At 42.2% G+C, this 14,694-nt stretch overlaps 1 protein-coding gene across 1 annotated transcript in view; it reads left to right on the top strand.

Moving 5' to 3' along the window:
- The window catches only part of PLXNC1 (plexin C1), a 93,998-nt gene that overhangs the window by 29,025 nt on the left and 50,279 nt on the right, over positions 1-14,694 (top strand). Inside the window, exons 7-9 of the mRNA XM_073327529.1 lie at positions 2,544-2,613; positions 4,282-4,381; positions 4,498-4,581. Of these exons, the coding sequence (XP_073183630.1) occupies positions 2,544-2,613; positions 4,282-4,381; positions 4,498-4,581 (254 nt within the window). The remainder of the gene's footprint in view (positions 1-2,543; positions 2,614-4,281; positions 4,382-4,497; positions 4,582-14,694) is intronic.

Raw genomic sequence — 14,694 nt, 5'->3', positions numbered from 1 at the left:
TTCTGCAGTAATTCTTAGTCCATGACTTTGTTCATGAGCAGTTAGTTGTGAGTATTAGAAATCTGAATCATTCTGATTGGACAGTTAGGTCATGTGGTATGTTTTCTGACTGGATGAGTGTAAGTATTAGAATCAGATTGTGAATTATTATAAATTTGGAATTCACTTTCTGGAATTCAAGGATTCCGTCCCAAAGTAGCTCAGAAGGTAATCCATGACACCAGTTTCTGTTCAATTAGTAACATAATTTTTTTTCCCTATGCATTGCTTCATGGATCTGTGTGGATGCATACGGAAACTGCTGGTGCCAAAGAAGAAAAGAAAGCTCTAAAACAAATGAAAGGCAAAGATGCAATTATATTAGTGAACACAAAAATAAAACGTCTTTAAATAGTACTGAGAGTTTGACAAAAAACAGTAGGTTAAGGAAATTTAAAGTAGAAGATAAAACTCTTTAGCATTAACCTTTTCTCTTTTCCTAGGTATTGTAGCCCAAAAGATACATAAAAGTATGCATAGATCTGATCCTCTTTTAATACTCCCATGTAAAGGGATAAATGAAACATCAGCTTTAATTTATGAACATTCTTGATTTTGCTCTGCACAGATGGAGTCTTGTTCCCACTGGGAGTTCCTCGCAGTGTCGGGGTCTTAAAATCTCATCCTACGGTCATTGCTCAGGCAAAACTCCCACTGGAGTCACAGGCTTCACAGCCCTAACGGTTACTTAAATGTATTTCTGTGTGTGTCGACATCTTTTTATAATATTGATTGTTAAAAACAAAAGGAAAAAGCTTTTGTCATAACTGTGTGACAGCTGGGAAAATAGAGGATGACTCCAGGGCATTAAGCTGTCTGTTGTAAATACATAATAATGGACTTTTAAAAATGCAAGTAGTGTCATAATTACATTAGGAACTTCTATATGCCTATTATTGACCCATTCCCATGAGCCACGTAAGCACAGTTGTAGAATTTGTCACTTCCCCCCTCGTTTTTTATGCGGGGAGGGTCTGTTGCTTACTTTGTGTTTGTATAATGCCTAGCAGAAATGGGGTCCTGAACTCAACTAGAGCTTCCAGGTGCTACTGTCATTTTACTACAGTTATGACTACTGCTACAAATCAGTTACTAATAGAACCGTGGGTGTATGTTGAAAAGTACATGCTATCTGATATTAAGTTGCCTTCATCTTGTGAGAAAGGGCCTTTGCGAGACTCTTGTGATCATCTCACCAGGGAAAATGCTTTGAAAACAGCTACTGCTCAGTGCAATCTGATGCATTCTTCTTGGGCTCAGTCCAGCTCATACTGAAATCAACAGCTGTTTTTCCACTAACAAGTTGATCAGCCAGGGATAAAAGTAATTTGTTTTTAGTATTTAAAGACGGCATAAACTCCACCAGAAGCAGCAGAATATCTTTCCTTTGCTCAGTCTCTCTCCCCTCCCCCCATTCAAGCACTTATCAATAAATGGTGAATTATAACCAATTAAGTCTCTGATCATGCAGTGACTTAGGCGTGTTGTTAACTTTATGTGCTATGGACCAGATTTTTAAAGGTTTCTAAGTGCCTGAAGATGCCAATATGCCTTAGTGTGAATTTTCAAATCCTGCTAGGTGCCTATCTGCATCTTTAAACAACTAAAATACCTTTAAAAATCTGGCGTTCTGGCCCCATTGTGGCAAAGTACTTAAGCCTATGAGTAGTCCCAAAGTCAGTGTTCATCCCAGGGTTGACCCTGACCAGCTAACACACGTAGGTGGGTAGGTGTAACTTGAGCTCGGGCAGTTATTGATTCTGCATGCATGTGCATGCGGGCACGCACACACACTCACAAAAATATAAGGGACTGTTGCAAAGCACACATTATAGCTTAAGTGGCAAATGTCTGGCTATGCTTTTGAGTGTGATATTCAGCTTATTGAGAGGAAGATATTCTTTCATTCCATAGCTGTCAATGAATTATGGTATAGTAATTACTGGCTGAAATAATAGCAAATCAACTCATGTAGTCATAAAATATTTAAACAGGATAAAAATTGCTACTATGTAGATAGCACAGTCTTTAGAAGGGTTTGAGACAGAAAGAGAAGGAAGTATTGTTTGTGAAGAGAAGCACCTTCTAGTGGTTAAAGCACAAGCCTGGAAGTTGGGAAATTCTGGTTTTGCCACAGACATGCTGTGTAATCTTGGGGAAGTCACTTACTTTCGTTGTGGGGGAGTTTCCTCATCTGTTAGCATGAAGATAATATTACTTTCCTACCTCACAGGGGTGATGCCAAGCTTAAATCATGAAAGCGTGTAAAGTGTTTTGAGAATTTTGGATGAAAGGTGCTGTAGAAAGACAAAATGTTGTTGTTGTGGTTGTTTTTCTATAAAGCAAAAGTGTGTATGTGAGGGGAGAGAGAGAGAAAGGACAAACATACCAACCAGGATGCAACTTGATGTACGTTGGCTGCTAAGATTAAGTCAATGAATATTTAGTTATTTCTTATAGCAGGGTAACCAACGTACATCTAATACAGATAATCTTTTTTTCAGATATTTCAGCTGTTGAAGTGACACTCATCTCTGATTCTCGGAATTTGTCAGAAACATTTCAGTTGAAAACGTAAGTTTGTTTTCTAAATATGATGACTAAGGGCTGTGTATCTGAGGTGTTTACATGTTGTTTTTTAAAAGTATTTAAAAAGGGGGATGCACTTCAGCAGAGGTCGAGAAATCTTTTTCCTGGCCTATATCCTCTCTTCTTTTTTGTGGCTTTATAAAGCTGCTTTCATGTGGTGTCTGTTTTAAAAACAAATGATAAAAAGAGATATTTCTTATAAGCCCCTGGCAGCTATAGGAGAGTTGTTATAACAATGCTAGCTCCCACTGAAATAATAAAGGCTGTAACCTGGAAATCAGCGGACATTTTACCTGTGTAAGGGCTGAGGACCATGCTGTACCCTCCCATGGTCTAACCTGGATGAATGGATACAGAAGACCCAGAAAAGTGTGTGAAGTTCATCTGAAGGCAGGGGTGGGAAAACTTTTTGGCCCGAGGGCCACATTGGGGTTGCAAAACTATGGATGGAAGGGTCGGGAAGGCTGTGCCTCCCCAAACAGCCTGGCCCCTGCCCCCTATCTGCCCCCTTTCACTTCCCACCCCCTGACTGTCCACCTCAGAACCCCCAATCCATCCACCACCACCCTGCTCCTTGTCCCCTGACCGCCCCCTCCTGGGACCCCACCCCCTATCCAACCCCCGTGCTTCCTGACTGCCCCGACCCCTATCCACACCCCCGCCCCTAACCACCCCCCAGGACCCTCCCCCATCCAACCCCTCCTGTTCCCCGTCCCATGACCCACCTCAAACCTCCGCCCCATCCAACTGCTCCCTGTCCCCTGACTGCCCCCCGGGACCTCCTGCTCCTTATCCAACCCCCCTGCTTCCCGCCCCCTTACCATGCCGCTCAGAGGAGCAGAAGCTCTCAGCCACATGGCCTGGCCGGACCCAGCTACACAGCCGCGCTGCCCCGCAGGAGCGGCAGGCCACAACGTTGGCGGTGTGGTGAGCTGAGGCTGCGGGGGAGGGGGGACAGCTGGGGAGGGGTTAGCTTCCGCGGCCGGGAGCTCAAGGGCTGGGCAGGACGGTCCCGCGGGTCAGATGTGGCCCGTAGGCAGTAGTTTGCCCACCTCTGTCTTTAGGTGTTTGCTGCTATTAAAGCAGGGATGTCATATGTTGTGATGTTAACAGCAGAAAGTAACACCTAATGAAATAATAGTAATATTGAAACCTGAGGGGCATTTATATCTACACATCCATTCTTTAGCACCATATTCTGGGCTTATTTTCCACTGAAAACTCTTACTGAGAGCAGTGGGAGTTACTCACACAGGATGTGGGCAGATTATGAACAAGATTATATTTATGACAGGGTTGCCTGCGATAGCAGGGGACCTGATTTAATGATCCAAGGAGGTCCCTTCCAGTTCTGTGTCCTGTGTTCCTATACCCCCAATCAACACTTTTCCTTTTCTGACTGTAATAAACACTGAGACAGGGAAGGGAGCCTCTCTTCTTTCTCCTTGGTGAGTAGAACACGGGACCTACTGGAGATTATAATACGGATAAGTGTGTTGCTCATTTTAATGTCGTTGAAAGATTTACAGTGTTGTTCTGCTAGGTTTGTACTTTTTGCATAACTTGAAATTTCATGTTCACAAATGTATTTCTTTTAACGTGTTTGCTTAATCCCTATATTTGATGCAAGCTATCTGTTTTATGTATTGCCAGTTGCTCAAGATGTATCAGCACTGGTGTTTGTGCCTTGTGTGAAATAAAGCACATCTCTCCCTTTGTTGCCTGCAAGCCTGATGGTTCTGGGCAAGTTCAGGTAAAATTCTTTGGGCTATATAGAACTTAACATTTTCTGTGGTACATTTTTTAATATTTGAGCAAATGTATGTTTCCTGTTCATTTTGATGTGACAGAATGTTTTGACTTTTTCAGGATGATTGTCATCTGATTGACAAACAAGGGAATGTGCCAGCCACTACTGCTTCCCAAACGAACGCTACTACACAGATGTCAGAGGTTAGCTAACATTTTTAGACAGATGTAAATGATGCACAAATTGATCGGGGAAAAGCTCAGATTAAAGGAGGGAAGGTTGGAAGGAAGGCAAGGGTAATTATAAGAGAATTAATTGGTTATATAATTATTGCACAGGCTTGTTTTTCATTATTTTTATTTATATTAAATAGTGCCTAGTGGCACAAACCAGGATTCGGGCTCCATTCTGCTAGGTGTTGTACATATACATAGAAAGATATAGTACTTCCCTCAAACACCGTACAAAGTACATAGACAAAGGGTGGGTAGGAAGTATTACCAGCCCTACTTTACAAATGGAGAATGAGGCAAAGAGATTAAATGACTTGTGCAAAGTCACAGGAGGATTCTGTGGCAGAACCAGAAACTGAACTCAGATCTCCAGTGCCCTAAGTGCCTTAACCACAAGACCATTCTCGCTTTCTTGATGGTTCCAAACCATCTTAAATGTTTGATAAAATTAAATAAACAGAATCAGTTGGTGCTACTCAGCTTAGCCATCAGTGGTTTGCTGATTTACTGTAGGTGTCAGAAGAGAAATAGGTATTGAAGAGGGGTTGATTGATGGATAATAGGTACACAGAAAGTTGCTACCTATTTGGTTTCTCATTTTCTGCAAGATAGCATGGCTGCTATAAATAGATGCTAAGGGGGAATATAGTATTCTTCTCTCTACTTCTCCGGATATGTCCACCTAATTCCTTATACATCAAGATGAGTTACCTCTCAATCCAGCTGCTAGGCTTGATGGTGAAGTTTTTGTATGGAATAATAAGATCACTTTTGTTTTTCAAACAGAAAAATGGGACTGTAGTATGTACACTTCTGAACATTAATATTTTGGAGTTGATGTGTGCATAGAGTGTTAGCACTGCAGAGAGAACAGAGCAAACTCCTCTATGCCTCGTTTCCAAGTGCATTAATGTGGAATTGGTAAATGGTTGGAATTGTTGAAAGATGGCTTTCTCCCACATGCCTTATCTTGGAGACACAGTGATGGACAAAGCTGTTGAAGCATTAAAAAGCAATGGAAAGGCAGATATTGTTTAGACTCGATTGAAACATTAAATGGGTTTTTAAACTGCAGCTGAAATCCTGCTTTTTCTTTTATCCTGAAGTTTGGAATTTTTACTTTGGCTTTAGAACTTTAGGGTCAAACAGTGGTTGGACCGGCATAGGAGCATTAGAAAGGGGGAAAGGCCACAAGAAACCCTCTACCCATTGCCGATCCACACAGGGCACAGCCATAATTTGGCTGGGCTGCAAGGGTAGAGGCAGGATGGCCAGTACTGCTCTGAGGTCTGTATCTAGTGGGCTGAGGTAGGGGACTGTGCTTCTTTACAGCCCATGAACCAGCTGACCTATTATGGGTCAATGCTGTCTACACCTTCCAAGATGCAGCAAAAGCCTTTTACCCAGGACACTTCCCTCAGCACCAGTTGAGGCATTATGCCATTCAAATCAGAGTGGGCAAGATCACCAATTGGTGTAAACTGGTGTAGCTCCATCAAAGTCATTGGCCATGTGCTGACGTACACCAGCTAAAGATGTGGCTAAATATCTCCAAGTCCTGCAGCTCAGTCAGCAAGCTCCCTCTCTTTGTGTATCTCTCTAGGTATTTATACTGCACTCATCAGTGTGGTAGCTGAGCGCCTTACAAAGAGTTTAAAAATATCACTCTTTCTTTCCTGTTTTCCTCCCTGTTGTTGCTGGGAGTCTCTCATTCAGCTGAGTTGAAGAAATGAGTTTTGCATGTGCAAAGTGGGGAAGTTAGCTGTGGTGTTCTGATGCAGAAGTGACTGATCTAGACATGAGGCTGACTGCTGACACATCTGTCTCTTCCACATTCACGAGATCATAGTTTCATTGTTCCAGAGAAACTCAGGTGTTGTGGGCAACCGGGGTCATGTAGAGAAGCAGTCGCCCAAGTAGCTTGGGTCAGCACTGTTCAGAGCTCTGAATATCAGCACTAAATCTTTTAATTTGATTCTGTGTTCAGTGAGGAAGCCAATGCCATTTAGCCCAGGAAAAGCATTATTTTTCAATGACACGTTAAGCATCTTTCTGTTTGATGATTTCTAGTTTTTAATAAGAAATAATTTAAATGAAGTATCCTACATGCCTTTAATGTGAGCTCCTTTTCCCTGCTGAACTTGCACCCACCTTTCTTATGTGTCAGCAGTAAAATGAAACTTAGAGAAATCCTACTTTCTAATGGGGCTTGTTACTCAGTTTTGTGAATGTCCTTCTATGCTGCTTTGGCAACGTAAAGGGATCTCAGTGGGGTATAAATGGCTCACTGAGACTGTTCCCTGTGAAGAGGACCTCCCCAGCCAGTTTAGAGCTGGCATAAGGACTTTACACTAGCTCTGCTCCCACTTCCAGGTGTAGGACATTGGTTGTTGGCATGATGTGGGTATAGCCAGCATCTACTGCTCTGTAATTATTCTCTGCTTCCCAGGTATTCAGGGTGTAAATTAAAGCATCCCTGAAGCTGCTCTAACTTGAGAGGTCAGAGAGGCCTGTGCCAAAGACCCTGAATATGGGAAGTGCCATAGCTTAAAGCATCAGGGTTCCCCACTATCCTCTGGCCATGCACAAATTGCAGGAATAGAGTAATGGAGAATCAGGCCCTGCATTATATTTTAAGTTTAAAGTCACTGTTTAAAAGATGACTATTCTAAGTGCTTTAAAAATCCACATGCTGACTTGGATTGTCTTGAAAACTGTGCTTCATTGGACTGTGGGATAGAGTTACTGGTTCAAACTTGGGGTCATTTGAGCAAAGCATTCCTGATTTACAGACCTCCTAAAAATTATATGTTTTCAAAATCACCTGGTTTTTATAATGTTTCTTGCACACACCTGGCACTCAAGCTATGACTCTAATCCTTTGCACACTGATCTGAGCCACTCAAGATTTATCTCCGCTAGGGCACAGTACTCTCTGTCCCTTCATAGAAGCAATATTTCAAAAGCTGTTGAGGGTTACGTTTAGAACTCCTGGTCAGCTCAAGCCTTTTGCCCTGAGACCAAAGTTTATGCTTTAAGAGCTGATATTTTGAAGTGCTCTAAAATCCCCATGCAGACTTGGATTTTACTTTAGAAGTATTGTCAAGGAAATTAGCATTTGTTGAATAGAGGGAAGATGAAAGGCTCTATTAAGCAGCTGGGGTAATGTGACCATGACTCATGCTCTTCAGCTGTTTTCTGAATAATGGGACTGAGTGTGATCAGAGGAAAGCAAGTTGCTAGGTCATTGGGTCCAGAGGTTTCTGATACACAGTTCCCTAACATGAGCTGCTCATAACATTTTCAGATTTTTATAATTTTTTTATGCAGAGGTAGTGAATACAGGGAATTAGAGCCTTGGAGGGTGGGGGTTCTGTACATTTGCTAACCATCTCCCCTTAGGGTTGTGCTCTGGCTCAGCCACACAGTGGCAATGCACCCATAGATGACAACCTTTATTAATATAAGGAGTTATCCGGATACTGTGGTTAAAGAGCCAGTCCAATGACTAGAACTTTGATGAAAAACTGGGTTTTGAGAAATGTCATTTTTCTATATATACTTGATGAACAAGAAGTCATCCTGAAAAGGGCCATTGCCCTCTGGGAGCTCAGAAGCACTGACAGAGCAGAGCCATAATGGAGGGAAGTTGGGTACCTTCCACTCCAGTGACATACTTGGAGGAGAAGGGAAGTGGAGCCATTGGTGATCTCCCCCACTCCCACCCCACTGCCCTACAACAATCCCCGTCCCTCAAAAGTTCCTCCCATGGCTGCTCTACTAGGCCAGGGGAGGGGCTTAGAGGCACCTCTTCCCTCCGGTGCTCCTTGATCAAGGGACTCCTTCCCTCCACGATGCCTCTAGCAGTGGGGAAGAGGCTCCAGGCTCACCCTTCCCCACCAGTGCTGCTGCTTCTAGGGAAGAAGGGGAAGCCAGAGCAGTGTAGGAGAGAAGGGGAGGGGGTCAGAGCCATGTCTTGGGGGATGTAGGGTGGTCTTCAGCCCTGCCCCCCAAACTTCCCAACATCTACACTCCCAATTCTTGTCCCCCCTTCAAAACATGTCCCCGGTGACTCAGTGTTAGTACCTGCATCCTCTACCCAGCTCTTCAACACTTGCTGCCCTCCACCCCCCACCTCACACACACACTCACTGGTGCTTAGCCCTCCATAGGGAGGACCTGGCTGTGCTGGACTGGCAGAGATAAGGGAGACAAGGAGACTTTGTAGAGGCAGTGAAGGCGGTAGTATACAACCAGTGCATTTTGTGGCCAAGGAGCCAGAGGCAGTGGAGAGGAAGAACTGGGCTGTGGTAAATGGAGAAGCTGATAAATTGTTATTAAAACAGAACGAACACCTCCCCCTTTCTCCCCCCCAAAAACAAACAAACAAATGTTGCGTTAAGATTGCCGCATGGTGCCTCATGTTCTTCCAGGACATCGAGTTCAGCTACATTAAAATCTCTGGAATCATAAAATTAAGAATTAATGTAATGTGAACTTAAACTTCAGAAAACCAGGAAATGCAGAATTGAAGTCTATATCACCCCTCAACACAACCTCACCTGCTCTTTTAGAGTGACCTTCCAACACACCAATGACACGCATACAGTACTAGTGCTCTACCCCTACTGACACTGCAGAACTCGCTGAGAACAGAGCACATGGGCATTGTCGGGCAATGTCTAATACCTTCTCCTTGCTAAGGCAAAACTTGGGTTTATGTTAGGTGTAGCAGTGTTGGATCCATCCACATACATCCTCTGTCTCTATTTTAATCACAATTGCTAACAAAGCGAGATGAATACAACAAAAGGGCGGGAAGTCTCTGGGTGCTGTTTCTGTTGTTACAGAGTATTGCTTTGAGTCTCTCCGAGAAGGTAGCAGGGAAGAACAGGTTAACCAGACCTGCTGGCCTCCGGGAAGGTAGCAGGGGAAAGTGTATAGATTAAGCTACGATTACTAAACCTAAGTCCTATTCGCAAAAAGAAAAGGAGTACTTGTGGCACCTTAGAGACTAACCAATTTATTTGAGCATGAGCTTTCGTGAGCTACAGCTCACTTCATCGGATGCATGCCATGGAAACTGTAGCAGACTTTATATATACACAGAGAATATGAAAAAATACCTCCTCCCACCCCACTGTCCAGCTGGTAATAGCTTATCTAAAGTGATCATCAGGTGGGCCATTTCCAGCACAAATCCAGGTTTTCTCACCCTCCACCCCCCCACACACAAATTCACTCTCCTGCTGGTGATAGCCCATCCAAAGTGACAACTCTTTACACAATGTGCATGATAATAAAGTTGGGCCATTTCCTGCACAAATCCAGGTTCTCTCGCCCCCCTCCCAAAAACCACACACACAAACTCACTATCCTGCTGGCCAAATGGCCCAACTTTATTATCATGCACATTGTGTAAAGAGTTGTCACTTTGGATGGGCTATCACCAGCAGGAGAGTGAATTTGTGTGGGGGGGTGGAGGGTGAGAAAACCTGGATTTGTGCTGGAAATGGCCCACCTGATGATCACTTTAGATAAGCTATTACCAGCTGGACAGTGGGGTGGGAGGAGGTATTTTTTCATATTCTCTGTGTATATATAAAGTCTGCTACAGTTTCCACGGCATGCATCCGATGAAGTGAGCTGTAGCTCACGAAAGCTCATGCTCAAATAAATTGGTTAGTCTCTAAGGTGCCACAAGTACTCCTTTTCTTTTTGCGAATACAGACTAACACGGCTGTTACTCTGAAACCTGTCACTAAGTCCTATTGTTCACTGAGGTATCAGGGGCAGCAAGAAGGCCTAAGGGCCAGGCTAAGCTACTTGCTGGAATAAGGAGTAGCAGGTTCAGAGAATCTAGGCTGTGTCACTCGCTGACCTGTGCCAGGTGTGACAAGGAAATTTGATAAGCTATGATTTCAGAATCTAGGCTGTGTCACTTGCTAAGTAATACCAGGAGTGACAAAGAGATTGAAATATCCATGTTAAGATGTTTAAAAGAAAACAGAGTAAGCCAGTATCAGAGGGAGGAATGGAGTCAGAAGGAACTCCAACCTCACCTTTTGTTAAAGAAATTACACCTTTTAAACAAATCCTTCAAAAATTTGGGCACAGTCCTTGGACTAAACAAGCCCTAGCTGATGTCTGCACTATTTCGGACCTAGAGGATAGATTGGCTCAGTATATCCTCATATACAAACCTTCTAGTGCTGCCAAAAGAGATGCAGCAGCAATTTGGTTGTTGTGGGAGGCATGTAAGGATTCTTACCTCCACTTGTCTTCATATAAAGAGGAAAAGGCACAAACAGAAAAGGAGCAGACAATTGGAAGGTGCTGGCTACAAATACCCAAAGTCAGCTGAAAATAGTGAAAGGCTCTCCAGGAATGCAAAAAGAGAGAAAGATTCCTGGCAGACCAAGCTAAAGCCTCTGAGAAAATTGAAAGAGAATCATGTGCTCCAAGGTATGGTAAAGAAATTAACCTTGAAGCAGGGCAGAGCACCTGCAAAACATAGTCGTTGTGAATCACTAATTAAGAGTCTGAGACAAAAATTGGGCTTTGCCTCTAAACAGGTAGTAGCCATTACAGCAGGTGAAGGGGGAGAAGGTCCTATGTAGGGCACCCCCAGGCATAATTACAAAGAGAAAAGAGAGTGAAAAAGTTAACTCTGCAGAGGCTGGAGGGAATTAAGCAGCTAAACTTTGTGAAAATGTTAAAAAGGAAAAGGGTTAGAGAGAGCATTCTTGGTTTCTTTGCAGCCATTCTGAAGGAAAAATGGGCCCTTTTCCAAAGGAATGTCTGTAAATTAGCCAGGCAAAAATAAACTATCTGATTAAAATCATTTGACTATGGACAATTTAGTCAAATTTGCTAAAAGAACATAAGAGACATTATTGGAACTTAACTGCCTCAAATGTATAGAGGGAATGTAAGATGTAAAAGACAGAGCAGTGTGGAAGGGATGTTAAGGAATGGAAAATATGTATGTATCTATCTGTGTGTGTGTAAATATATAAAGTTCTAAGGACCAACTGGTTTTGTTTTTGTTTTAAATAATGCCACTAAAAATCCATTTGATTCTTTAATTCAAAGTTGCAAAACTGAAAGACCTTTTTGCCAGACAGAGGTGATTAGTGTTGTTTGGCTTTGGGATTTGGCATTTAACTCTTAAGAGGTAACTCAATGCTTTACAAAATTTAAAATGTTTTTAAGTTGTGGCTGCAGCAGGGCAGTCAAAATCAGGAGAATACAAAAAAAATTCTGGAGTTTGTTTGTTTTGTAACAAAATAGCAGATGAGAGCTGTAGTAAATAAATAAATAAGAAGAAATTAAAAAAGAGTGCTCCTCTGAAGCAACAGCAGGGGTGAGGTGCGCAAAACAAAAAGAAGCAATGTTAGAAACACTGAGTCTTAAAATGGCTCTGAGTAATCAGACTGTCACTTTGATAAAGGTACATGAAAACTCTGTAAGCAAAAAAAAAGAAATAGTTACACCTTATGTAAAAATTGATATGGATAATGTTATAGAAGTTAAACTATGGAAGGAATCGGTTTTAGAGTAGCAGCCGTGTTAGTCTGTATTCGCAAAAAGAAAAGGAGTACTAGTGGCACCTTAGGGACTAACCAATTTATTTGAACATAAGCTTTCGTGAGCTATAGCTCACTTCAGAATGTGCATTTGCCCCAGAACATGTGCAGGGTATATTGTAGAAGGGGCAAAAGAAATGCAAACATACCATGTGACTTAATTAAAATGCTATTAGGGCTCCAAAGGGAGCCACAATAGGTTGGGTTTTCTTTTTCAGATTGCTGTGTGTTTTGGAAGGAGGAGTTAAAAAAGTGATCAAAACTCTGGTGAAAGTTGATTGTGTCCCTTTTAAGATAGAGTCTCTGAGCTGCTGATGGCTTTAAATCCAAAAGCAGGAAGCGTCTGTGAAAATGCAAATGACCTAAATGATAAAGGAAGGAAAGAACTAGCAGCACAAAGGAGCTGCAGATAAAGGACATACCTGGTCAGCAAACAAATTATCTAAAAAAAAGGCATGGGATAACAAGAGAATTTACATAAATTTAATGTTAATAAGTACCCCTGTAACAATGTATAGTGTGTATAATTTTTGGAAAAATCCTTTAAGATCATATGGTAATGATGCTTCTCAGCTATTACCTGTAAATAAACTTAAAGCTTAACACAGCAGGAAAAACGTTATAAACTTGGTCTGCTGTATAAGAAGGAAAACTGAGGTACCCCACCTCATGGATTTAATAACTAAACAGTGGGATAATTTCCCCATAACCCTTAAAAGATAGAAGCCATTGAAACATGGCCTGCCTATAGAACAAAAAAACAGGAAAATATGGGGGTAATTCCTCTGTTTTGCCTGCAATCAGCAAGGGTATTTGTAAAAGAAATATTTGAAGCAATAATCTGCCACCCCAAAAAGGGGTAGAAACATGTTCTTTTGTCCTTCAGAAAATCAGGAAAAGCTGATGCCAGCTGAAGAGCAACCCAATACCATGAATATACTGTCACAATAGAAATTGTGTTTTGTGTTCTATGTTTTGTCTTGTCTTGTTGCTAGCATTGTTGTGTGTTTAAAAAAAAAAATACTGCAGACCTGCAGGTAATTAAAAATAAATTAAGCTCTCTGTCCAAGCTACAGGCCAGCCTGATACAAAAACAAGTACATGCCAATGTAGACTTGGTCCAAATTGGTCGGGGTAACCTAAAAAGCCCGATGGAATCTTTGGCAATGGCTTAATACTACCACATGGCTTATGCATAAGAAAAAATTTAGAAATAGGAAACTACACAGCCATAGCTATGGGATGCACTGAAATGCAGATACTTGCCCTAGCTACTTTGGAACACAAAATGTTCTGGGTCATACTGGGAAATATTAAGGGTTTGATGCATTTGTTAAAACAAAGAAAGAGATCATTGTTTGACACTTATCAATATGAATGGATGCAATACGTTTCCAGTATTGTAAAACCAGATTTGTTAATGGGAGAAATTGTTGTCAGAATTGCACACCAACAGTCCATGGAGGCAAAGGTATTGAAGGTTAGTCCACTCCCCATATTACACATGGGATCCTTCTGGCTACTCTGGACCTCGAGCCAGTGGGCTGGGGAGGGAGGAAAGCTATTGGATACTAGAGGTTGTACCGAATGGACTCCTCAAAAGTGGGTGTGCCTCACCTGCCTGTTGCCCCAGAACCTTGTAGTAAAGATACATCACTAGGATCATGTATGTGGGATGAATTGAAATCACAAACTCAAATTGCCTCACAGTACCTTCTCTTGAATAGGCTACATAGAAAGAGACACTGATGATTATAAATCTTAGTGTCAAAAGGGGGATTATGTTGGATCATATTAAAGAAGTTCTGTATTAAAGTCACAAATGAGTTTGATTCCCCATGGTTTGAATTCCAGGGTATTACTGGTTAAGAGGTCTCTTGGTCTTTGGTACTGTTTCTCTCCCTCTATGTGTGAAACTTGCAAGCTGCTAATTGTGTTAGTACATTCTAAGACAGAGTCTGTTCTCAAAGCAATTCTTTGTAACAACAACTACTCACACAGAGAGAGACTCAAAGCAATACTCTGTAACAACAGAAACAGCACCCAGAGACTCCCCTCCCTTTTGTTGTATTCATCTCGCTTTGTTAACAATTGTGATTAAAATAGAGATAGAGGATGTATGTGGATGGATGCTTGGTGTGGATAATAACTGAATGATCAGGGAGGTGCCAGCCTAAGAATCCAGTGTCCATCGGCTGAAGAAGGCGTCAAGTGGAAATAGCCAGAGGACCCCCGGAGGGCAGACTGGAATCCACCCAACACCCTCAAGAATGGGAGAACCAAAGAACAGGATAACATCTGGCAGCACGGAGCTGTCAGGAATGTGCCATCTGCTGATTGATTCAGCAACAGCATGATGAAGCAATTCCCATAGACTGGCATAGGAAGAAATTCCTATAAAAATGGACTCTAGAAAGTGAGAACTTTGGGGTCTGATTCTGCAAACCAACTTCCAGGAGCATCAGATGAGCATCTGACAAGGCCCTGCTCCCTC

This window comes from Lepidochelys kempii, chromosome 1 (assembly GCF_965140265.1).
Source record: "Lepidochelys kempii isolate rLepKem1 chromosome 1, rLepKem1.hap2, whole genome shotgun sequence".
Taxonomy (NCBI): domain Eukaryota; kingdom Metazoa; phylum Chordata; order Testudines; family Cheloniidae; genus Lepidochelys; species Lepidochelys kempii.
Note: the sequence above shows the minus strand (reverse complement) of the source record. Positions and strands in the feature narration are given on the sequence as shown.